General features: G+C 41.7%; 1 protein-coding gene across 4 annotated transcripts in view; it reads left to right on the plus strand.

Annotated features, from left to right (window-relative positions):
• Positions 1 to 20,401, plus strand: part of kcnv1 (potassium voltage-gated channel modifier subfamily V member 1) — a 105,236-nt gene extending 84,835 nt beyond the window's left edge. For 2 of the 4 annotated variants that reach the window (XM_069920286.1, XM_069920285.1), the window contains exons 2-4: positions 7,455 to 7,518; positions 9,687 to 10,655; positions 19,814 to 20,401. In XM_069920286.1, the coding sequence (XP_069776387.1) occupies positions 9,710 to 10,655; positions 19,814 to 20,322 (1,455 nt within the window). In that variant the 5' untranslated portion in view covers positions 7,455 to 7,518; positions 9,687 to 9,709 and the 3' untranslated portion in view covers positions 20,323 to 20,401. The remainder of the gene's footprint in view (positions 1 to 7,454; positions 7,519 to 9,686; positions 10,656 to 19,813) is intronic. The other 2 variants (XM_069920284.1, XM_069920287.1) reach the window with 1 other exon arrangement.
• Positions 20,402 to 20,833: the final 432 nt, after the last annotated feature.

A 20,833-nucleotide genomic window follows, 5' to 3' on the forward strand; every position in this document is an offset into this window, starting at 1 on the left:
TTTTGTGCATATCCTGATCTGTGATCTTTCTTAGGCAGGTGTTTATTTTAAGGCTCAAGTTAATTGAGAAATTATTTCCACTTGTTCTGTCTGTCCATTAACTTTAGTTTTAATAAGTTCTTTTCCCACCTGAAAAGAATGATATTTCAGCAGATGTGTCTTTCAGATAATGTCATCAACTAAGGTACTTAACTATCTGCTTTAATTAGGTCTTGCTATTGAACTGAAAATTAAGCAATCCTCCCTTGTTATCACACTTTTGTAATGGTCAAACATTGGAAACTCTTTGCTTCACAGCTCCTGGGTTTTCAGGTTTGATTTTGACCTCGCGCTGTTAACTTCAATACAATTACAATACAACTTTATCACCTTCGAAAAGTGTGTCTTCTGTTACATACAAAGGCCTGTTGAAACCTACAAGGTCTTTCTTCAAGGAAGCCCAAACGCAGATGGGCACAAGCCCTTTTATAGGGTATAGCTTCCCATTTTTACAGCTGGTTTGCGTCTATTCACATATCCTGTAATCACTTGCCTTTTGCAGACTTCAGCAAGACATCTAGCATGAGTTTCGAGAACAGCGTGGTCTTAGTTCTCATGTTTTGCAGCTGTGATACTAAAAGGAAGCAATTTCTTTAACAGACTCTAATATTTTCCCATAAAAATATTATTTTTCACCGTTTTCTTGCTGCTGAAATTTATAAAAAGAAAAGAAGCAAATAAAGCAATCGATACAGTCCATGCTATAATCTATCAGTGGTGTCTGTGGAGTCTGCACGTTCTCCCCATAGCTGCCTCCTGGTGCTCCAGTGTACCGTTTATTACAAGCTCTCATTTTAGTAAAATGGGATTATCACTGTAAGGGATAGTACAGACAGGAGGGACTGAATAGTCACAGTTAACATTTAACATTTCACACAAGCACAGCACAAGTCACAGCCCAGCGACAATATTAGAAGAACTGAGGGAAGGTTTGTCACAGTCTGTTCCAGATTCAATGCATTTGCAAAGACTTTTTGATTTTGCAAAAGGAGACCCATTCTGATGCTGAAGGGAAAGCAACCTTTTGAAGTAGCTCTTCCATTTTAGTGGAATTCAGAGCAAAAAATTTGCTCTGAATGAGCTTTTTGGTGGATTGACCTGTGCCAGGAGGGTCTTTTGGGAAGCAAAGTGCTTCATTTTGATTGTGACTAACAGTGAAGTTTCTTGGAGAGACCGCTGCCAGGATCTTGGAAGCTTCATGGAGGCCACCCAGTTCGAGTCTCGCCTACAAAAGGACCAGGAGTGTTACGACCACAGCTCGTGTGGATGGACATTTCTTCAAAGGCAACGCAAGGAGAAATCATGAGTCTGTAGCACCAGTCTTCCCATCAGTTCATCATTAATTCTGGGCATCAAATTTCAAAATCCTCCGCTTCAACACTGCATTTGAATGACTGAACTTTGAAGCCTGGTTTGGGACACATACACACACGTGCATGCACCCACTAGACATCTGCGCATAGTTGGGGATAGATTTGAGGACAGTTTAAAATTAAGAGTTAGAAATAAAATCAGACACTGTCTGCTTCATTGTCTATTACTGCTCGTTACACTCGGTTCGTAACACCTTATATGCAAAAGATGTACTGGGATGTTAATTGGCCTTTATTGTAGATTAATGGCAGAAAGAATCTAAAGAGAGTTAATGGACATGTGAGAGAATAAGTTGAATAGGGCAAAGAGAACTAGAAAGAAGCAAGTAAGTGAAATCGGATATAGATAAATAAAAGGGGTAAGGCTTGAAAAGATTCTTTTGTTGGGAGCTGATATCAACCCAATTAGGCATATGGCTTCCTCCACGTCATTTCTGGTGTAGCTCAATAATAAGGGAAACTTGAAGACTGATTCAACTTTTCCTCACACAGGTCTCTGGCAAAAAAAAAACTCTATTGACTTAGAGTTGTTAGAGTACATTACTTCTGTTTTTTTGATCAAGATTCTCACCATCTTAAAATCCCTTGCATGACTTTGTGTAAAAAATAACATAGCACTGATTCCTGTAACTTTAGGCAAGGTTGAACAAAGGTGACAGTTTCAATAGGCACTTTCAAACTGCCTTATAAAATGGGGTTAACCGGGCAATTTGCCCAGTTAGTGGCCCACTCACAAGGCAGCTTGAAAGGGTCAGTGTTGTCCAAAGTCAACCGGGTCTCTGCCCAGTTAAACTTACCCAAGATGCATCAACCAGCAGCCTGAACAGCAAAATGGCCGACCCAGTTACTCCTGTGACATCTGCACTTGCTCACTGGGATCATGGGGAAACCCCAACAGGTGTCTGTGGTGATCAGGGGTGGGCGGGGTGGGAGAGGATCACTGCCAGGGCCTGGGGTGGAGAAGGGGGGCGGGGGGGTGAGTGGTCGCTGCCCCGAGGGGGAGAGATGGGGGCCACAAACGGGCAGAGTGAGGTCGCTGTCGCGGGGGTGGGTGTCACGATCAGCGGGAGAGGGGTCACTGCCATGGGGGGGAGAGAGCAGAGGGGGTCAGCTGCCGCGTGGGAGAGAGAGGAGAGGTGTTGGCTTCAATGGGGGCAGAGAGGTCAACTGTGGTGGGTTGGGGAAGTGCGATTGATGGTGGGAGGGAGACTGATAGCTGGTAGGGGGAAGAGGGGAGACTAGTTTGCATGACACATCACTTACCATGTCATTGTGGGGGCGGGATCCACCTTAAATCGCCGGGTTGGCTACTCCACCCCCCCCCTCAGCTTAAAGGGTGCTGCAGGCACTTTTGCCCCACTAATCACACCTGGGTCTCAGGAGGGCTACCCGGGTGCTGCAGCTTAAAAGCACCTAATGAGATGCTGAAAGAGAGATCACTCAGTAAAAGGCATTATTTGGTAGTTGATAATTGATGCTATCATTCTCCTAAATCCTAGGTTTGATAGTATCTCTGTAACTTTTGTCTATCACCCCCTCTGCCTCCAGAATGATCCAGAGTTCATCCAACTCCAGCTCAAATTCATTAATTCGGCCTGTCAGGAGCTGCAGCTGGATGCACTTTTCACAGATGAAGTTGTCAGGGACACTGCTGGTTTCCCTGACAACCCACATTCTGCAAGAGGAGCATTCCCCTGCCTTGGCTGCAATACCCACTGTTTATGACTAGAGGAACAAAATATATGATATCTGAAACCTCCCCTTACCTGAGTCTATCTGCTGAATTCTTTTTGTTCCTCGAATTGAGTGTCCTTTCTTTTTAAATCAACTCCTACTGTCCCTCGCCTCTTACCTATTCTCATCAAAGCCTGTTGAGCCAAAGCCTTACCTCTCCGACGCAGTCCACTCCGACGATGACCATCCCGCTACACAGTCCCTCACCTTTATTGTGAAATTTGGCTTCTTCCTCCATCATTTGTTCTGGTTATAAATCTGAATGAAAAATAACTGTTCTAAGCTACATCGCAGAAAATTTAAAGTCTTGAGAAGAGATGCAAATCCATTGTGATCAAAATTTCACCTGAGAATGGTACCTACTCTATTATTGTCTATATTATTGTCAAGAGGCTGCTTATAAGGTGTTGCAGATTTCACTGAAAGAATAAAAGTTACAAAATTCAGAATATGTAAAGAATGGAAGTATGATAATCCAGATGAATAATTTATATACATTGTGAAATAAGACAAAATAAGAAAAAGACAATTGAAGAATAAAAGTAAGGCATATGGATGGTGACCTATCACAGGCAACCTTGGGAAGAAGGCAGAACTGTCCAGTACTACTCCAGTCAATGTCTTCAAAGAACGAGGCTAAATAATTGATGGTCAGGTGACAAAGAAGTAAAGAATGCTAGAATACTTTCTATAAAACCTTGAATATCTTGCCAGGTCCCTCTGTAGTTACAAATGTGACATAACTACATGGTATTGTGATTATGTGAAAGTCATCTATGCTGAGATATTGATACGTGTATAATGTTACACTCATTTTTGGTGGAACCACTATACAGATCATTGCATCAGTTCCCATTAAGCTACTTAACCTCCTGATCCATATGCATCAGATTTTAAGTTCTCACCCTCATTTAAATTCTTAAATGTCATGCTCATCCTGTCTCTGTGATGACCTCTAGCTCTGAAGTCTTTCAGGAACACTCTATTCCCCCAGCTATGGACTTCTAACAATGGTGGAAATAAGTAGGTTAGCAATGGAAATAATAAGCATTTGTTTCTGTGCTTGCCTTTATGATGTGCATTTACTAATTAATGTAAAAAGAGGAAAATTGTTGAAAATGTAGGGCCAGACATTACTTTAATGCCGAAAGTGATGGGTGCCAATTAGAAGTCCCTATAAGGAGTACAATCTTCAATCACGAGATCCCGAGAACATTGTGATCTCTCTGCCACTGTGTTGATTTCAGTGTGCTCTCCAATTGATCTTTCAATAGTTCTCACAGTTGCTGACAGTCTTAAGCTATGATCTTGGCAACCTACCCTTAAAGAGATGTACGTGCGATAGGGTCACGAGAATGTTGACAGGATGTCAGGGTTTGAGTTACAGAGAAAGGTTGAGCAGCCTGAGGCTTTTTTCTCGGGAGCGTAGAAGATTGAGGGGGGATTTGATGGAGGTGTTCAAGATTTTAAAAGGGACAGAGAGAGTCAACATGGATAGGCTTTTTCAATTAAGACTGGGGGATATTCAAACCAGAGGCCATGGTTTGAGATTGAAGGGGTAAAATTATAAGGGGAACATGAGGGGAAATTTCTTCATGCAAAGGGTGGTTGGGATGTGGAATAAGCTTCCGGCGGAGGTGGTTGAAGCAGGGACGTTATTTACATTTAAGGAAAGACTGGATAATTACATGGAGGAGAGAGGATTAGAGGGGAGTGGACCAGGTGCTGGTCAGTGGGACTAGGAGGGTGGGGATTTGTTCCGGCATGGACTAGTAGGGCCAAACTGGCCTGTTCTGTGCTGTATATGGTTATATGGTTATATGATATAAGCAGCATACTTTCAGCTACTGGGAAGCATTGCTGTTTCCAGAAGAGACGCTGAAATGATGGAAGGGCAGATAATCCCAGAGTTCAGAGGAACCTGGCCAGGCTGGTGAAGAATAATAACCACAGGAGGCATCATATTTGTGTGTACCTTGTTACGAGCCCAGAGGACCCCAAAACCCAGCAGAAATAGATATTCACCACGTCAAAGGATTACTTCAATAAAAGTTACTTTTAATTATCTTTGAATATGAAAATAGAATCAAACTTTAACTTATCTCTATTGACTTACTTAACCTAACTTAACCCCCTTCTAATTCTAAACGCATGTGGATGCAATTTGTGTGTAAGTTCAGAAAAGTTATTTTGTTCACAGTCCAATCTCACCTCATTCCTCCAAGTTCACTGGTTGCAGGCAATTTTTATACTGTGCACAGAATTTAACATTCTTAAAGTTCACCAAACTTTGGTGCTTGAAAGGTAAATGGTTAGTGCTCAGGAAGGCTCTTGTCAGTTTTCAGAGAGAGATTTGTTGTTTCTTTTTAATCAGCCACTTCAGTGTCTTGCCGAAGAAACCTGCCCCTTCAGGGTCCTCCAGATGATAACATCTTTCTTTCAGGTCACCACCGAGATCCTTATTGTTTCTCTTATTCCATGTGAAGTATTAGATAGCCAGTCCTCTCCTCTTGCATGAACTACAAGAGCTTTGACCAGGCCATCTTCCAAGAAGGGGACTTTTCATAAGCTTGCCAGCTTGTCCTGTTCCAGTCCCAGCTGCTGTCTGCTGGCTGTAACATTGTACAAGATATCTCTGTCTCTGTCTCTGTCTCTCTCTCATTCTCTCTCTCTCTCTCTCTCTCTCTCTCTCTCTCTCTCTCTCTCTCTCTCTCTCTCTCTCTCTCTCTCTGAGAGAAAGCCTGTTTGACTTTCTCTGCTTGAAAAACCACATGACCCTCTTACAACAGCAAGCTCTCCCCCAGACAGCAGTGGCTCCAGCATGCTCTTTCATCTGTTGCCTTTTGCAAACAACAATCCATAAGTGAAGTCTCTTGAACACTCTTCAAAAGCTCTTGCAAAAGCTCTGGAGCTGATATGTTTACCATGGGGCAGAGCTCCAGTATTTGAACTAAGATCTGTTTTAAAGTGTTTGTATGTGACCTACTCTAACAAACCTTTCCTAATTTATCTCCCCAAAACATATTGATATATATATCTATATACTCTGTCACAACCTCCTTGGAGTTTGGAGATTGCTAAGTGCATGAGATTGGCAGGGAGCTTTCATTAAGCAGTAATGCCACATATGTGCAGACTTTAAATATCTGCACTTTGAGGAAGTTTGCAGTAACATCTATTCTACCTGTTCTGGAGGGCTAAAAGAAAATTAGATGAAATCTTCTCTCCTTTTTTATGGGGCTCAGTCATGTTTTCCACAGCTAGCAGAACCATGGCAGAGAGTGGTGGCAAGAGCCTGGAATGATTATGAGGCCAGGAAGCTGAGACTAGCATGACTGACCACCAGTGGGGGTGTGGGATCAGAGGAGATCTCAGATCTCAGTGGAGGCAAAGAAGGTGGTTTGAATGTTGTCCCCTTAAAAAGCATGGTTTGGGGAAAATGACGTTTATAAAAGATGTTTATTCATTCAGTAAACACAAGTTGCCATTTCTCAGACTTGTGAACTTGCAAATCTTGCTGATAGTAAATATTGGGTATTGCATTGTTGATGTCAGTTGGGAAAGCTTAGTGTTAGAAAATGTATTGTTCTAACTAAATCCTGTCCAAAATTCATGGATTCAATTTTGCTCTCAACAGGGCTGGAAATGTTGCTGTACTCCAGATTAAACTAAATTTTAATCCCACTCTTCATTTCTTGAAAAGAATTTCTATGATTCTGCATCAACTCTACCACCATATATTTGTAATCTGTAAAGATCTATCTAACAGAAAAATATATTTTTATTCTTCGGGAGAAGGATGGATAAGAATATATTCATAGGATTGCCAAATTACTTAGTATGCATTTTCCCCAGCTCTTTTGGATGAAAAAAAAACAGTAAATGAAAGGTGATAATGTGTTGCCAAAATTGAATTTAAAAAATCAAAAGGTCATCAGAGTGGAATGTACGAAAGAAAACTGAAGGCAATTACAGATAAAATGTGTTCCTGAGTTTGCTTTTGTCATGTGAAGGTAATCATAATTCATCTCCACATCTTAAAATGTGACATCAACATAACCTCCATGTCTGAGGCAGATGATCCATCTGCTAAGTCAGACTTGTCCTTTGCAATTATTTTATTTAGTAATCAGTGGGGATTGTGGTTTAAATGTTAATACAGACCTCAAACACACATCTTCCAGGCTTTTTTGGTTGATTTCTGGGCAGTCTTAGTCAACTCTTTACTAAACTGGCTAAAATTTCCCAGCAACTTATCAACGACTATGTTCAAATTATCCACTTTAACTTGTGTGTTACTCTCCAAAGGTTCTGCTGCAGTCCTTCAACTAACAAGGAACAGTGTGATAAGGAATATGCTATTTACAGTTAGGTTAGTGTCTCTGCAGTTCTCCAGTTCTTCAAAAAGTTTTCATTCTTTATCTTTGATCTTGCTGTCAATTAATATATTTTTTGTTTTGCAATTGCAGTAATTATTTTACCTTTGTTAAAAATATGCATCTACATTTTGGCTCTCATGTATTTGCTTTGTCCTGTACAGATGTATCTGTGAAGCACAAATTAGCTTTCAGCTGAAGGCAGCTGAGCTTTGAAAAGTGTTAATGACCGAATAATATAAATACCATGTCCACATTGGATAAACTAGAAATTGAGTGTACCCATAGCTTCGATTCTCTGTTAAACCACAAATCTTGTAGTTTTGCAATGAAACCCTTGGACATGCAGTGGACGATTTTTGTTATTTGTGTGTTCCCAGGGAGGAATAGCACTTAGAAGGAGTAGCTCTTTGGAAATTACACTGCGTGATAACAGATTCCTAAAATAAATTAATTAAACATACAGCATTGAAAGACTCGGTGATATTATTAAAACTCCTCACAGCTTTTGGGTTGATAAAAGAAATTGTAATATTACACCTGGAAGGTAGAGGCATTGTTTAAACTCTCCTGCAGTTACCTGGTCACGTCCTTTCATCATTTATGCTTCAGTTTCACTAGGCCATTTCAGGTAGCCCAAAAGTCGAGATGTAAAGTTGGAAAAACTCCGCCAAAATGCATAATCACCTACCTCTCTGAATGTGCGGAGGCAGTCTCCGAGCTGCATGTTCCAACCCGTCTCAGAGAGGGATAATCTCTGCAGCACAGCCCTCCACCGATTGATCTGAGTGTACAGCTGCACTAAGCGGCTGTTTGGGGGTGGGCTGATGATGCTGTCAGCCCTCAACCCATCTCTCTAGTCACCCATCTCCCTCCAAGTCAGGGGCTGTGGGGAGCCTTCAGGGCAGTGGGAGCTGTCAGCAGGGACTGTTGGGGCAGTGAGAGCTGGCAGCTGGAACCAGCGGGGCAGCGGGAGCAGTCGGCAGGAACCAGCGAGGCAGCAGGAGCTGTCAGTGGGGACCGGCGGGGCAGCAGGAACCATCGGGGCAGTGGGTGCTGTCGGTGGGGGACCATCAGTGCAGTGGGAGCTGGCAGCAGGGACCATCGGGGCAGCGGGGGCCATCTGGTGGTGGCCAGTGCGGGCTGGGCCAGCCACACCAGGCCACTTTGGCCTTTGGGGCTGCTCTCTGCAGCTCAAAGTGCAGCAGATCAATGGCCATCATCCCTACTCATAATCCCCCACGCAGCTGGAACTGCTCTGAGAACCATAGAGCGGTTTCAGCTGCATGGGGGATTATGGGTAAGGAAGATGGCCATCACTCTGCTGCGTATTGATGACGGGTGGCACTACGGCACCAGTTGCCCCACCTCCGTCGGATCCGGTGAGCGTTACAAGGCCCCTCTGGATTTGAATGGGACACTGGAGCAGTCTTTTAGGGCTGCTATCTGAAAGGTAAGTTCCCATTTTTTCTATCCGCTCCGTAGCCGGTCTCAAGACCAAGACCCAACATGAAATGGTCTACTGCCCCATCTAATTATTTTTCACCATTTTATTCTTTTAATAACTTTGATAGAAAATCTTAACTAAGTTTTAACCCGTCATATTTTACCAAATAATATTTCTGACATCTATTTTACTAGACATATTCTCATGCTTCTGTTTTTATTGCAGCTGCCAGGAGCACTGAAGGGATTCACAATTTTGTGAAGGTTTTCAAACTTCAATAATAAAAGTTTGAATGTCACGAGGGGGGGATTTTAACTTACTGTTTCATAGAGTCCATTTTAAAATTTTAACAAGGGCACAGCAGTCCTGACCCAATGGCTTGCAATCTTGGCCTCTGTTGCACATACTTTTCCAGTTTCCTCCCATGTTCTCAAGATGCACTGGTCAGTTGATTGGCTTCTTCAAATGATCCCGAGTGTAGGGATGGGAGAACTGATGGGCATGTAACAAAGGATAGGTTAAAGGAAGTAAGTGGAAAATGCTATTGTACTGAGAGCGGGACAAGACTTGATAGCTCCCTTGAATACAAAATATGATTTGAAATGTTACATACTGCAACGTGATTAGCATGTTCCATTAAAAATTTGATAAGGTGATTTCCTTGAAAATCTTTATAATTCACAAAAACTAATTAATATAATTAAATTTAATTTTCAGAACATCATAAATGAACATGTACCATGAAGTCTTCCAATTGTTCTCCTTGGGTTCTTGAGCAGAACGAAGATCATCTTTCAGTCTTCTCTCTGGAATCGAGTGTTTTTTACAGTGAAGAACATTTGAACAACAATCCTTTAAACACCTTTATCATCAATGTTGGCGGCAGTAGATTCACTCTGTCGCACGAAACTCTGTTGTCCCACCCTGAAACACGCCTGGGAAAACTGGCTACATCAGAACAGGACATTGTGCTTGATCTTTGCGATGATGCCAACTTCGTAGATAACGAATATTTCTTTGATCGCAGTTCTCAGACATTCAAGTACATTATTCATTATTATAAGACTGGAAAGTTGCATGTAAATGAAGAACTTTGTGCAATGTCATTTTTGCAAGAAATTGAATACTGGGGTCTAGATGAACTTAAAATTGACATTTGCTGTCGAGAAAGATATTACAGACGGAAAGAAATTAACGAAGCTTTGGATATAAAGCATGATACAGAAGTGATTCAGAATGAAGAGGAAGATTTCTCTGGAGTAATTTGTGAAGAGCTAAGGCACAAACTATGGGTGATAATGGAAAAGCCTGATTCTTCAAAGCTGGCTAAAACATTTGGAATCCTCTCAGTCGCCTTTGTTCTAATTTCCATTGCAAATATGGCTGTCATTTCTCTTGAATATGCCGCACTGGATCCTCCTCTGTTTGATGCAGTTGAGTATATTTGCATTACCTGGTTCACTGCAGAGTATCTATTAAGATTTTTATGTGTGAAAAACAAGTGCAAGTTCGTAAAGAGTTTGGTGAATATCATTGATCTTATTGCTGTGGTCCCGTTTTACATCACAATGTTGGTGGAGCAACTTTATGGAGGCTCTACAGAACTGGAAAATGTTGGAAAAGTTGTCCAGATCCTGAGATTAATGAGATCACTGCGCATGTTGAAACTTGGAAGGCACTCAACAGGTAAGCTACACATTTCATAGAAAGGTATCACATTCAAGAATATTGAAAATGAGTACCAGTTTGAATGCTAAATTATAATAAAAGAAGCAATGATTTGCAGCCATCAGTCCTAATAATAATAATAATAATACTATCTTAATTTTCTTGTTTGGCTTCCATTTTCCATCTTACAGAAGTTAGTTCAAACAAAATTCTGCTGCACATTTCTCTTCTCAATCTATTTCTTTCTCTCCAATCAACTTTGCTCGCTCACTATTGGTTCCTGGTTTCAAGTATCTCAATTTAAAATTCTCATCTTCATGTTCAAATCTCTATCCAACTTTAGTCCTCCCGCTCCCACAGTCATCCAAGCAGTTCTCTACCAGTTTTCTTCCTGCACGTCTTGTGCACGTTTGGTATGTGGCCATTCAGTTTACTGACCCTAAGCTCTGGCCTTATTTAAACCGTTTGCATCTCTTGTGAGTGCAGAAATTTACCAACTGATGACTTTTGCAAAGGCATTAATGTGGCTCGTGACTTGATTTTTTCTGTTTTCTGTGTCCCTGCCTCCTGCTCCCACTGTGCACCCTCTCATCTCGATAATTTGATATGTCTTCAGCCTTTTGTGACTTTTACAAAGTTTTTAGCCATTTTCTATGAATCTGTGTTGTTTATTGTTGGGTTACACCCTGCAATGTACAGGGGATTGTTGCCCTATCCAGGAAAAAGTGGGGCTGCAAATGATATTGTGTAAAATAGAAACTCATGGTGCAGGAAGTATCATGGATGTGGGTAGAAGACTGGTGGGCAAACAAGAAAGACAAATGGGTATGAGGTGAGTGACGTGCCCACGTGAAATAGTGCTCGGACCTCAAACTATTACAATTCTACTTATTTCATGGAAGAAGGTATCATTATTAAATTTGATGATGATGTGCTTTATACTGCATGTAGGGTACCTCCAGCCCGGGTAAGAAACCTGCATAGGAGAAGGCCACTCCGATATAAAACCTACGACCCAAGGACCTCGCTGCCACGTCCCAGCTTGCTTGGCCACGGCACACGAACCATGGGTGTAAAGGGTGGGGCCAGTACTGCGCGCACTGCACTCCACCTAAAAGCTCCTTTGTGCAGGCCCGAGGACATGTCCACGTCCTCCCCCTCCACGTCCTCCCCCTCAAAAGACCGCAGAGCCCACCTCACTGACAAAAGGCAAAGGAGGAAAAATCCAACACCCAACCCCAACCAACCAATTTTCCCTTGCAACCGCTGCAATCGTGTCTGCCTGTCCCGCATCGGACTTGTCAGCCACAAACGAGCCTGCAGCTGACATGGACTTTTTACCCCCTCCATAAATCTTCGTCCGCGAAGCCAAGCCAAAGAAAGAAGAAAAGGGTGATAGGAAACATAATGAAGTTACAGATGGATTAAGATGATTTCAGGGAGTTGAAAATGGAATACAAAAAGGTAAAATTGTGACATTTATCCATTTTGACAGAGAAAATAATAAAGGTATGTTAATTAAGTTATGAGAGGTTCATCACTTTGAAATGCAGATGGTTCCCATGCATAATTCACAAAAGGTTTGTACACAGTAAAATTCTTTTGTGTTAATTAAATACAGAAATAGCAAGCTTACTCTTCAGATACATAGGACGATATGTGAAGTGTGGTGCACAGTATTGAAGTCGTATTGAGGGAAAGTGCATGAGAAGCTAGAGTCTCTTCATCTGGATCGTATAACCTGAACGGATGGATTATCTTTTGTGGAAAGATTTAGCACATCAAATGGAGATTAGAAGAGAGAAAGGGTCTTAATATGGATCATTTTTAAAAAACCAGCATTTCTGCCACTGGTGCGGACTTGGGAAAACAAGGAGCAGAGACACAGCGCTGCTCTGTGGGATCCTACTGACTGGTTGTGATACCAAGAGCTCCGTACAGTCTTTAAACAGCAGGTTAATGGAGTCCTGTGAGTGTTTCTTTTAAAACATCCTGCAACCACAGAGGTCTGTCCCCCAAAAATGTGATGGCTGTGCTGGGCAGCAGACCACGAGGGGTTGCAGACTACGGGGGTACATAAAGCACCAGAAGTGGGAGAATACCCCTCGTTGGGAAGGATAAGCCTGGGAGATGACCCTACAGGGAAGTGACCACAGCTGAAGGACCAAAATAGGCTGAAGGCTATTGGTGATGAGGTTGAAGGACTCAGACCACTTTGCAGGCTTTTGGAGGCCGGCTCACGGGAACCAGGTACCAGAACCAGGATTCGAGTGGGTGCTGAGGGCAAGAAGGGCTCCTGAAGGGCCCCTGGTGCTAGAGCCTCCTGATCGTATCAGAGGTTTGGATCTGAAGCTTAGGTTGTCGAGGGATGAACAGGAATCTGTGAGGGGGCAAAAGATGCAGGAGCAAGGAGGTAAATCCATGAACACTCAGTGTCTGTGAAGGGACCCTTTTGCTTCTCTTTCTCTTATTATTTGGGGTGCTGTGGCTCTTTGTTTGCCTTATGGCAGCAAAAATGAGTTTGTGTATTTTACATCTTTTGTCTTATTACATGACAGTGAAAGGAATCTGATCGCAATCTTGAAGATCCTGACATGGAAGGTTTACAGTTCATTAAAAGTAGCCACACGATTAGATAGGGATGTAAAGAAGGTATACAATATGCTTGCCTTCAATAGGTGGGGCATTGAGTACTGTTACAAGCCCAGAGGACCCCAAAACCCAGCAGCAATAGATATTCACCAAGACAAATGGTTACTTGAACAAATGTTGCTTTTAATTATCTTTGAACATGAAAATAGAATTAAACTTTAACTTACCTCTATTGACTTACTTAACCTATCTTAACCCCTTTCTAATTCTAAGCGCACATGTGTGTAATGTGTGTGTTCTCTGGTTCACCGTCCAATCTCACTTCTCATTCTTCCAAGTTCACTGGTTGCAGGCAATGCTTATACTGTGCACAGAATTTAACATGTATAAAGTTCACCAGGTGCTTTGGTGCTTGAAAGGTCAATGGTTACCACTCAGGAAAGTTCTTGTTGGTTTTGAGAGAGAGATTTGTTGTTACAGGACCCCCACACTGATTCCTTTTTAATCAGCCACTTCAGTGTCTTGCCGAAGAAACTTTCCCCTCGAGGTTTTCTCGATGATAACCTCTTTCTTTCAGGTCACCACAGAGTTCCTTTTTGTTTCTCTCATTCCAAGTGAATCATTAGACATCCAGTCCTCTCCCCTTGCATGAACCACAAGGGTTTTGATTAGGATGAACTAAGCACTCACAACCTGTCCTCCAATTCCATAAGCTTGCCAGCTTCTCCTGGTCCAGTCCCAGCTACTTCTGCTGACTGTAAAACTGATCTCTCTCTTTCAGAGAAAAACCTGTTTGACTCTCCCTGCTTGCAAAACCACATGACCCTTCTAGAACAGCAAGTTCCACTCCAGACAAGCTGCGGCTCTGACAAGTTCTTTCATCTGTTGCCTTTTTGTAAACCACAATCCATTAGTGAAGTCTCTTGAGCACTCTCCAAACTTTTGCAAAGACTGTTGCCCCCAACATGTCTAGCTGAGCAGAGCTTCAGTATTTTAAATAAAATTTGTTTTAAAGTGTTTATATGTGACCTACTCAAACAAACCTACCCTAATTTATCTCCCCAAAACATACCTAGATACAAAACCAACACAACATAATCTGTCACAGTACAAGCATAAGGAAATTATATTGCAACTCTAAAACCTACATTGGAGCATTGAATACTATTCTGGTTGTCTCATTACAAGACTGATCTGGGGACTTTGGAAAGGGTACAGAAAAAATTTGCCAAGATTTTGCCTGGTTTAGTGGATGTGAACTATGTTGATACGTAGAACAAACTTGAGTTGTTTTCTCTGGAGTATCAGAGGCTGAAGGGAGAGCTGATTTATAAAATTATGAGAGGCATTGATCAAGTAGACAGTCGGAATATGATAGTAACATTGAAGGAGCTTCTGGATGGATAGATAAATATGCAGGCAACAGTGGGATATGTATCATGTGCACACAGTAGAGCCTGGTTTAATTTGGACACATGTTCAGCACAGGCACGTCAGTTGAAGTTGTATGTAATATGAACATAATTGAGTGAGACTGATGGATTTTTGTGCATCAAAGAGGCAATTAATAAGGGGATAAAGCAGGAAGATGGAGCTGATTGTATTGAAAGGCAGAACTAGCTGAAGGACTGAATGCTCTCCATGCCTTTATTTCTTATATGGATGGTGACAAGTGGAGTTTCAGTGAATGACATTGCCCTTTCTGGTGCTACAAAGCATTATTCTCAGAAGACTATGGTGCAATATACCAGGCAGGAGGCAGGAGTGAAACGAGCACTTAGGTGACCTTGACATAATTAAGAGAGCTGTCCTACAGTGAAACATTACAGTTATTCTTGAGCTGATGGTATGGATCTTTATCTATTTTCATGCTGACCTTAACCCTAGAAGCTGTTATTATTAGTCCTCGCCAGATAGATTGAGATCTATAAACATTGCTGAAAACAAATATTGGCATTTTTTTTTTGTCTGGTGATCACATACTTTAATATGAGAATTTCCTCAAAAGTGGCATTTTTCGATTGAACACAAGCAAGACGGGCTTGCGAGAAGCAATTAAATTCCTGTTCCTGCAGGAACTGCACTAATCATTGGGCTAGAATTAATATGAAAGCTGACCACAAATATGGTGTCTAAATAGTGATTGACCATTTTTGCTCATGGATGCTGCCTGATCAGCTAATTTTCTCCCGCATCTCAGTGATTATGCAATATATTACTCTGTTTGGAACGTAAGTAATAAGAGCAGGAGTAGACCACTTGGCCCATCAAGAATGCTCCACCATTCAATCATAGCTGATTTGACGTAGACTCAGTTCCACTTACCTGCATATTCCCCATAACCCTTATTATTCCAAAATCTGCCTTAAATACAGTTAATGAGGCAACCTCTGGTGCTTCCTTTGGCAGAGATCCACAGATTCTCTACTATCTGGGAAGAGCAGTTACCCCTCATCTCTGCTTAAATCTATGACCCCTAAGGCTATGTCCCTTAACTCTAGTCTCAGTTGCCAATGGAAACAGCTATTCCATTCATAATTTTAAATGTTTGTATAAAATTCCCCCTCTTCCTAAACTCGAATTATAGTCCCAGGCTACTTAATCTCTCCTCATGATTCAACTCCCTTATTTCTAGAATCAATTTGCTGAACCTCCTCTATTTCTTGTATGGATGGTGACAAGTGGAGTTTCAGTGAATGACATTGCCCTTTCTGGTGCTACGCGTTCTTCTCAGAAGACTGCAGTGCAATATACCAGGCAGGAGGCAGGAGTAAAACGAGCACTTAGATGGTGGTTCAAAGCCAATACTGTATATCCTTTCCCAAGTTAGGAGGCGAAAAACCTGTAACGTTAAGGGAGAACCCCCCCCCCCCCACCACACCCCCCACCACTGCTCTTAAATTCAATTCCGCTAGCAAAGAAGGCCAAAATCCAACTTGCTGCATCTGAAAACCAACCATTTGTGATACACTTCCAAAATCACTCAGGTTAGCATGTGACAGTTTTCCAACATTTAAATTAGTCCTTGTCCTTGTCTAGTAATCATAGCCTTTCTTTTTGTTCCACTGAGTACAACACATTGTAAGAGACAAAGATGGGAGGATAATTAAAAGCATCGGGCAAGGACAAAGGCAAGCCAATTAATATATATGATATGGCAAGCTTTTAAGATGTAGAAGAGTGATTTGTTGGATTAAAACCATGTAAACTTATTTTGGGGGGGAAATATTTGCTTGATCTGCACAGCTGCTAAATTACAGTGATGGAGAGTTGTCAGCCATTGCTTTCGGTCAATTTGAAGTTAAACAGGTTTTTGAAAATGGGGAAAGGAATATTCACTTCACGGAAAATAGTATTTTGCACTGAAATGTATAGGAATTCATAAGACCAGGATTAAATTTGTTTATTTTTCTATCTTGGCAATAGGAAGGAGAGGGGGCCTTCACAATCTACAAATTTGTGAAATGATATGAGTTTGGAGTTAGTGCTGTTCCAAAATTATAGGTGCCGGTAAGTAATTGGAAGAGAAGAAGCAGCAAGTCTGAAGACAAACTTGTTATGAAAGTATCCAGAGAAAAGCATCAATACATAAAATTGAATGCACGCAGCAAGAAAAAGTCTGAATTTAGAATGTTAAGATATAAAGTGTATGGAAGGAGGCATTCACGTGAAATAATTTCTCTGGAACTGAAGCAGGCCCACAGCCCACAAGGTGGAATATTGACGTTGCTCTCTAATATATTTAGAAGTTTTTTTAAAATTCAGAATTGCTATTTGTCACTTCAACTTCCCATATGTTGACAAGCAACCCCTCACTGCAAGAGGGAGAGATAGGGCATAATTTGTCAGATGTGTCCAAGAGGAATTCTTGTCACAGTATGTCAACCAGCCAACGACAGGAGAGGCCACACTGAATCTGGTACTGGGTCATTAACCTAGTCAGATGCAGGGCACTTAGTGGGTGGAGCATTTCGATGGAAGTGACTACAACTCCCAGACCTTTAGTAGAGGTATCGATGAGGATAGGAGCAGACAAGATAGTTAACTATTTGAGTGGGGAAGGAATAATTACGAAGGGATTAGGCAAGAACTAGGAACAGTAAAAACAAATCTGGAAGATGTTTATGGAACACTTTAGCAGGGTTCTGTACATATTTGATTCAGTGATACAGGGAAATGATGGTAGGATAAGGGAGCATGGTTGTCAAAACATGTGAGGTGACTGGTTACAAGGAAGAAGGAAGCATACACGAGAGATAGGAAGGGCTCAGAAGAATTATATAGGAACTTAAGAAAGGTCTTAGAAGAGTGAGAAGGGGTCATGAGAAGGCCTTAGGAAGGAAGATTAAAGAAGAACCCTAAGGAGTTCTATGCATATATAAAGAAAAGGAGGATTATAAGAATGAAGGTAGGTCTCCTTCAGGATAAATGAGGCAAAATGTGGTTGGAGGCAGAAGACAGGTCCTAAATGTATACTTTGCTTCAGCATTCACCAGAGAGAGGACATTGGTCAAGGTCTGTTCAGAATAGAACAAGCATATATTGATGATGAGGTTAAGAAAGAAGGAGTTCTGGATTTTCTTAAAAACTTTAGGATTTGATAAGTCAACATGACAGGATGAGATATACCCCAAGTGACTACAGGAAATGAGGGAAGAGTTTGCTGGGTTTTTGGCAATGATCTTTGCATACTCCCTGGAGGATTGGAGAATGGCAAATGCCCTTGTTTAAAAAAGACAATAGAGAGAATCCTGGGAACTGGAGGCCAGTGAATTTTATATCAATGGTGGGATTCTTACAGGATCTATGAGCATTTAGAGAAGTATAGTCTTCTCAAGGATAATCAGCTTGGCTTTGTGAAGGGAAGGTTATGCCTCATGAATGTAATGGAGTTTTTTTGAGGAGGTAACAAAAGATATTGATGAGGGTAGAGTGGTAGATATGGTGCATATGGATTTTAGCAAGGCATTTGACAAGATCCTTGATGGGAGATTCATTCAGAAAATCATGAGGAATGGGATCTATGGAACGTTAGCTGTGTGGATTCAGAATTAGCTTCCCTACTGAAAATAGAGGGTAGTAGTGAATGAAACATATTCTGCCTGGTGTTCAGTGACACGGTGTTCGGCAGGGATCAGTTCTGGGACCCCTCCTCTTTGTGATTTTATAAATGACCCGGATGAATAAGTAGAAGGTCGAGTCCTTAAGTTTGCAGATGACGTGAATGTATGAGTTGTGGATAATGTTGAAGGTTGTTGTGAGTGACAACAGGATATAGGCAGGATGCAGAGTTGGGCGTAAAAATGGCAGATGGCATTCCTTAATTGTCTAGAAAAACAGAGGGACATTGGAGTCCATAGATTTCTCAAGATTGCCATGCAGGTTGATAAGGTAGTTATGCTGGCCTTCATTAGAGAATGGATTGAGTCATGATGTAATGTTGCAGCTCTATAAAACTCTGGTCAGGCTGTACTTGGAATATTGCGTTCAGTCTGGTTGCCTCTTTACAGGAGTACAGAGGAGATTTACCAGGATGTTTCCTGGATTGGAGAACATGTCCTTTCAGCCAAGGTTAACAGAGCTAAGACTTTTCCTTTTGGAGCGAACAAGGATTAGAAGTGACATAATAGAGGTCTCCAAGATTATGAGAGGCATAGATAGGTGTGGTGATAAGACCACCAGCCGACTGCAGGGGGCGATCTCTGTACCTGCAGGAAGACCACCTAAAGGGCTGACTCCACCTGGCTGCCTGTCAATCATGACGAATGGGATCTATGGAACCTGAATATAAACCTGAGCTGACTTCTCCTGAGCCAGTTACACGGGGGGGGGGGGGGGGGGGGGGGGGGGGGGGCACCAAGGCAATCAGACTTTGACTGGAATAAAGCCTTTTCTGAGCATGTGCTTGCTTGCTGCTACCTCAGTGCACCACAATAGTGTAGCTAGCCAGCACATTTTTCCCAGTGTGAGAGGAAAAATCAGTGTATTTGGATAAAAGCTGGAAACGCACATTTGTACAAAGTGAAGGGAGGAACGTGGAGGGGAGACATCAAGGGTAAGTTTTTACATAGAGAAGTGGGTGCCTGGAATACGTGGCCAGGGGTGGTGATGGAGACTGGTACAACAGGGAATTTAGACAGGTGCATGGATGCAAGAAAAATAAAGGGTTACGAAGTGGGGAAGGTTTAGTTGTTTGAGTAGGTCGGCACAACATCATGGACCAAAGGGCCTGTACTGTCTATAATCTAATGTAAAATTAAATAATAGATTTAATTACTTTATTTGGCATCTAAAAGTACTGCAGTTTTTATTACAATAATTATGTGTATAATCCTGAATAAAAGAATGCTACTCACTAGGAATCTTTAGCACATTTGCACCAGACAGAAAGAAGCTTTCCACAGTTCATCAAGCTTATGGAGAACGTAACATTACTAATGATGGTGACATAGGAATAGCAAATGGTGCCTGCCCTACAAAGTGAGCTCCATAGAGGAGCACTAATTAAATCAGTCAAATTGAATTACCTGACATAATGTTTCTAATGTTTGATCTTTACTGGCTTATTCATTTTCATTTTACAGGTCTGAAATCACTCGGAATGACCATTGCTCTATGTTACGAAGAAGTTGGCCTTCTTATCCTTTTCCTCTCTGTGGGCATTTCTATCTTTTCTACAGTGGAGTATGCAGTAGAGCACACTGTCCCAGGCACAATGTTCTCCAGTGTTCCCTGTGCCTGGTGGTGGGCGACAACATCCATGACCACTGTGGGTTATGGTGATATCCGGCCTGAAACGACCACTGGGAAGATAGTTGCCTTTTTGTGCATTTTGACTGGTATTCTGGTCTTGTCACTGCCCATAGCTATTATAAATGATAGGTTTTCTACTTGCTACTTCACACTGAAGATGAAGGAGGCTGCCCTTCGACACCACGATGCTTTGAAGAGGCTCACCAAAAATTCTGCATTTGATTCTGTCCTCAGTGTTAATTTGCGAGATATTTATGCTCGCAGTGTTATGGAAATGTTACGGATCAAGAACAGAGAAAGAGCCAGTACCAGAAGTAGTGCTGGAGAGGACATGTGGTGACCTACCTGATTGTGCTTTCTCAGGTTAATTGATCTCCAAATCAAACCAGTTATTTGATAAAAGCTGCAGTGTTTCAAAATCTGCTTGTGATTGCTCAATCCCCTGATTTTAAAAAGAAACATGCATGTTTTTGCTTATTCTCAATTTCAATCCAGATCACAGTATGAAAAAACAAAACACACACACAGGCACACATGAAGGTGTAATTCCCAGCACTGGTAAAGGTATTGCACTCCTGGTATTGAACTAGTCCAGTTCAGCACCTGTGCACCTTCACAAGATCCTGGATTCTGTTGACAGATTTGGAAATAGTTTCCACTGTTCAAAAGATTAGATAGTGCAGGCCAACATATCTGTTCATGAATATTTGGGAAAGTGGCAGTGCCCCACAAATTTTCAAAAATATTTTGTCCCCCTTTAGAATTGTTCTGTCTTGAAGGTTAGAGTGGTTTAATGAGAATGTACAGGGGCAGTGAAATGTCTTCTCTTTGGAATATGGTGTTCATTATTT

This window comes from Narcine bancroftii, chromosome 2, assembly GCF_036971445.1.
Source record: "Narcine bancroftii isolate sNarBan1 chromosome 2, sNarBan1.hap1, whole genome shotgun sequence".
NCBI lineage: Eukaryota > Metazoa > Chordata > Chondrichthyes > Torpediniformes > Narcinidae > Narcine > Narcine bancroftii.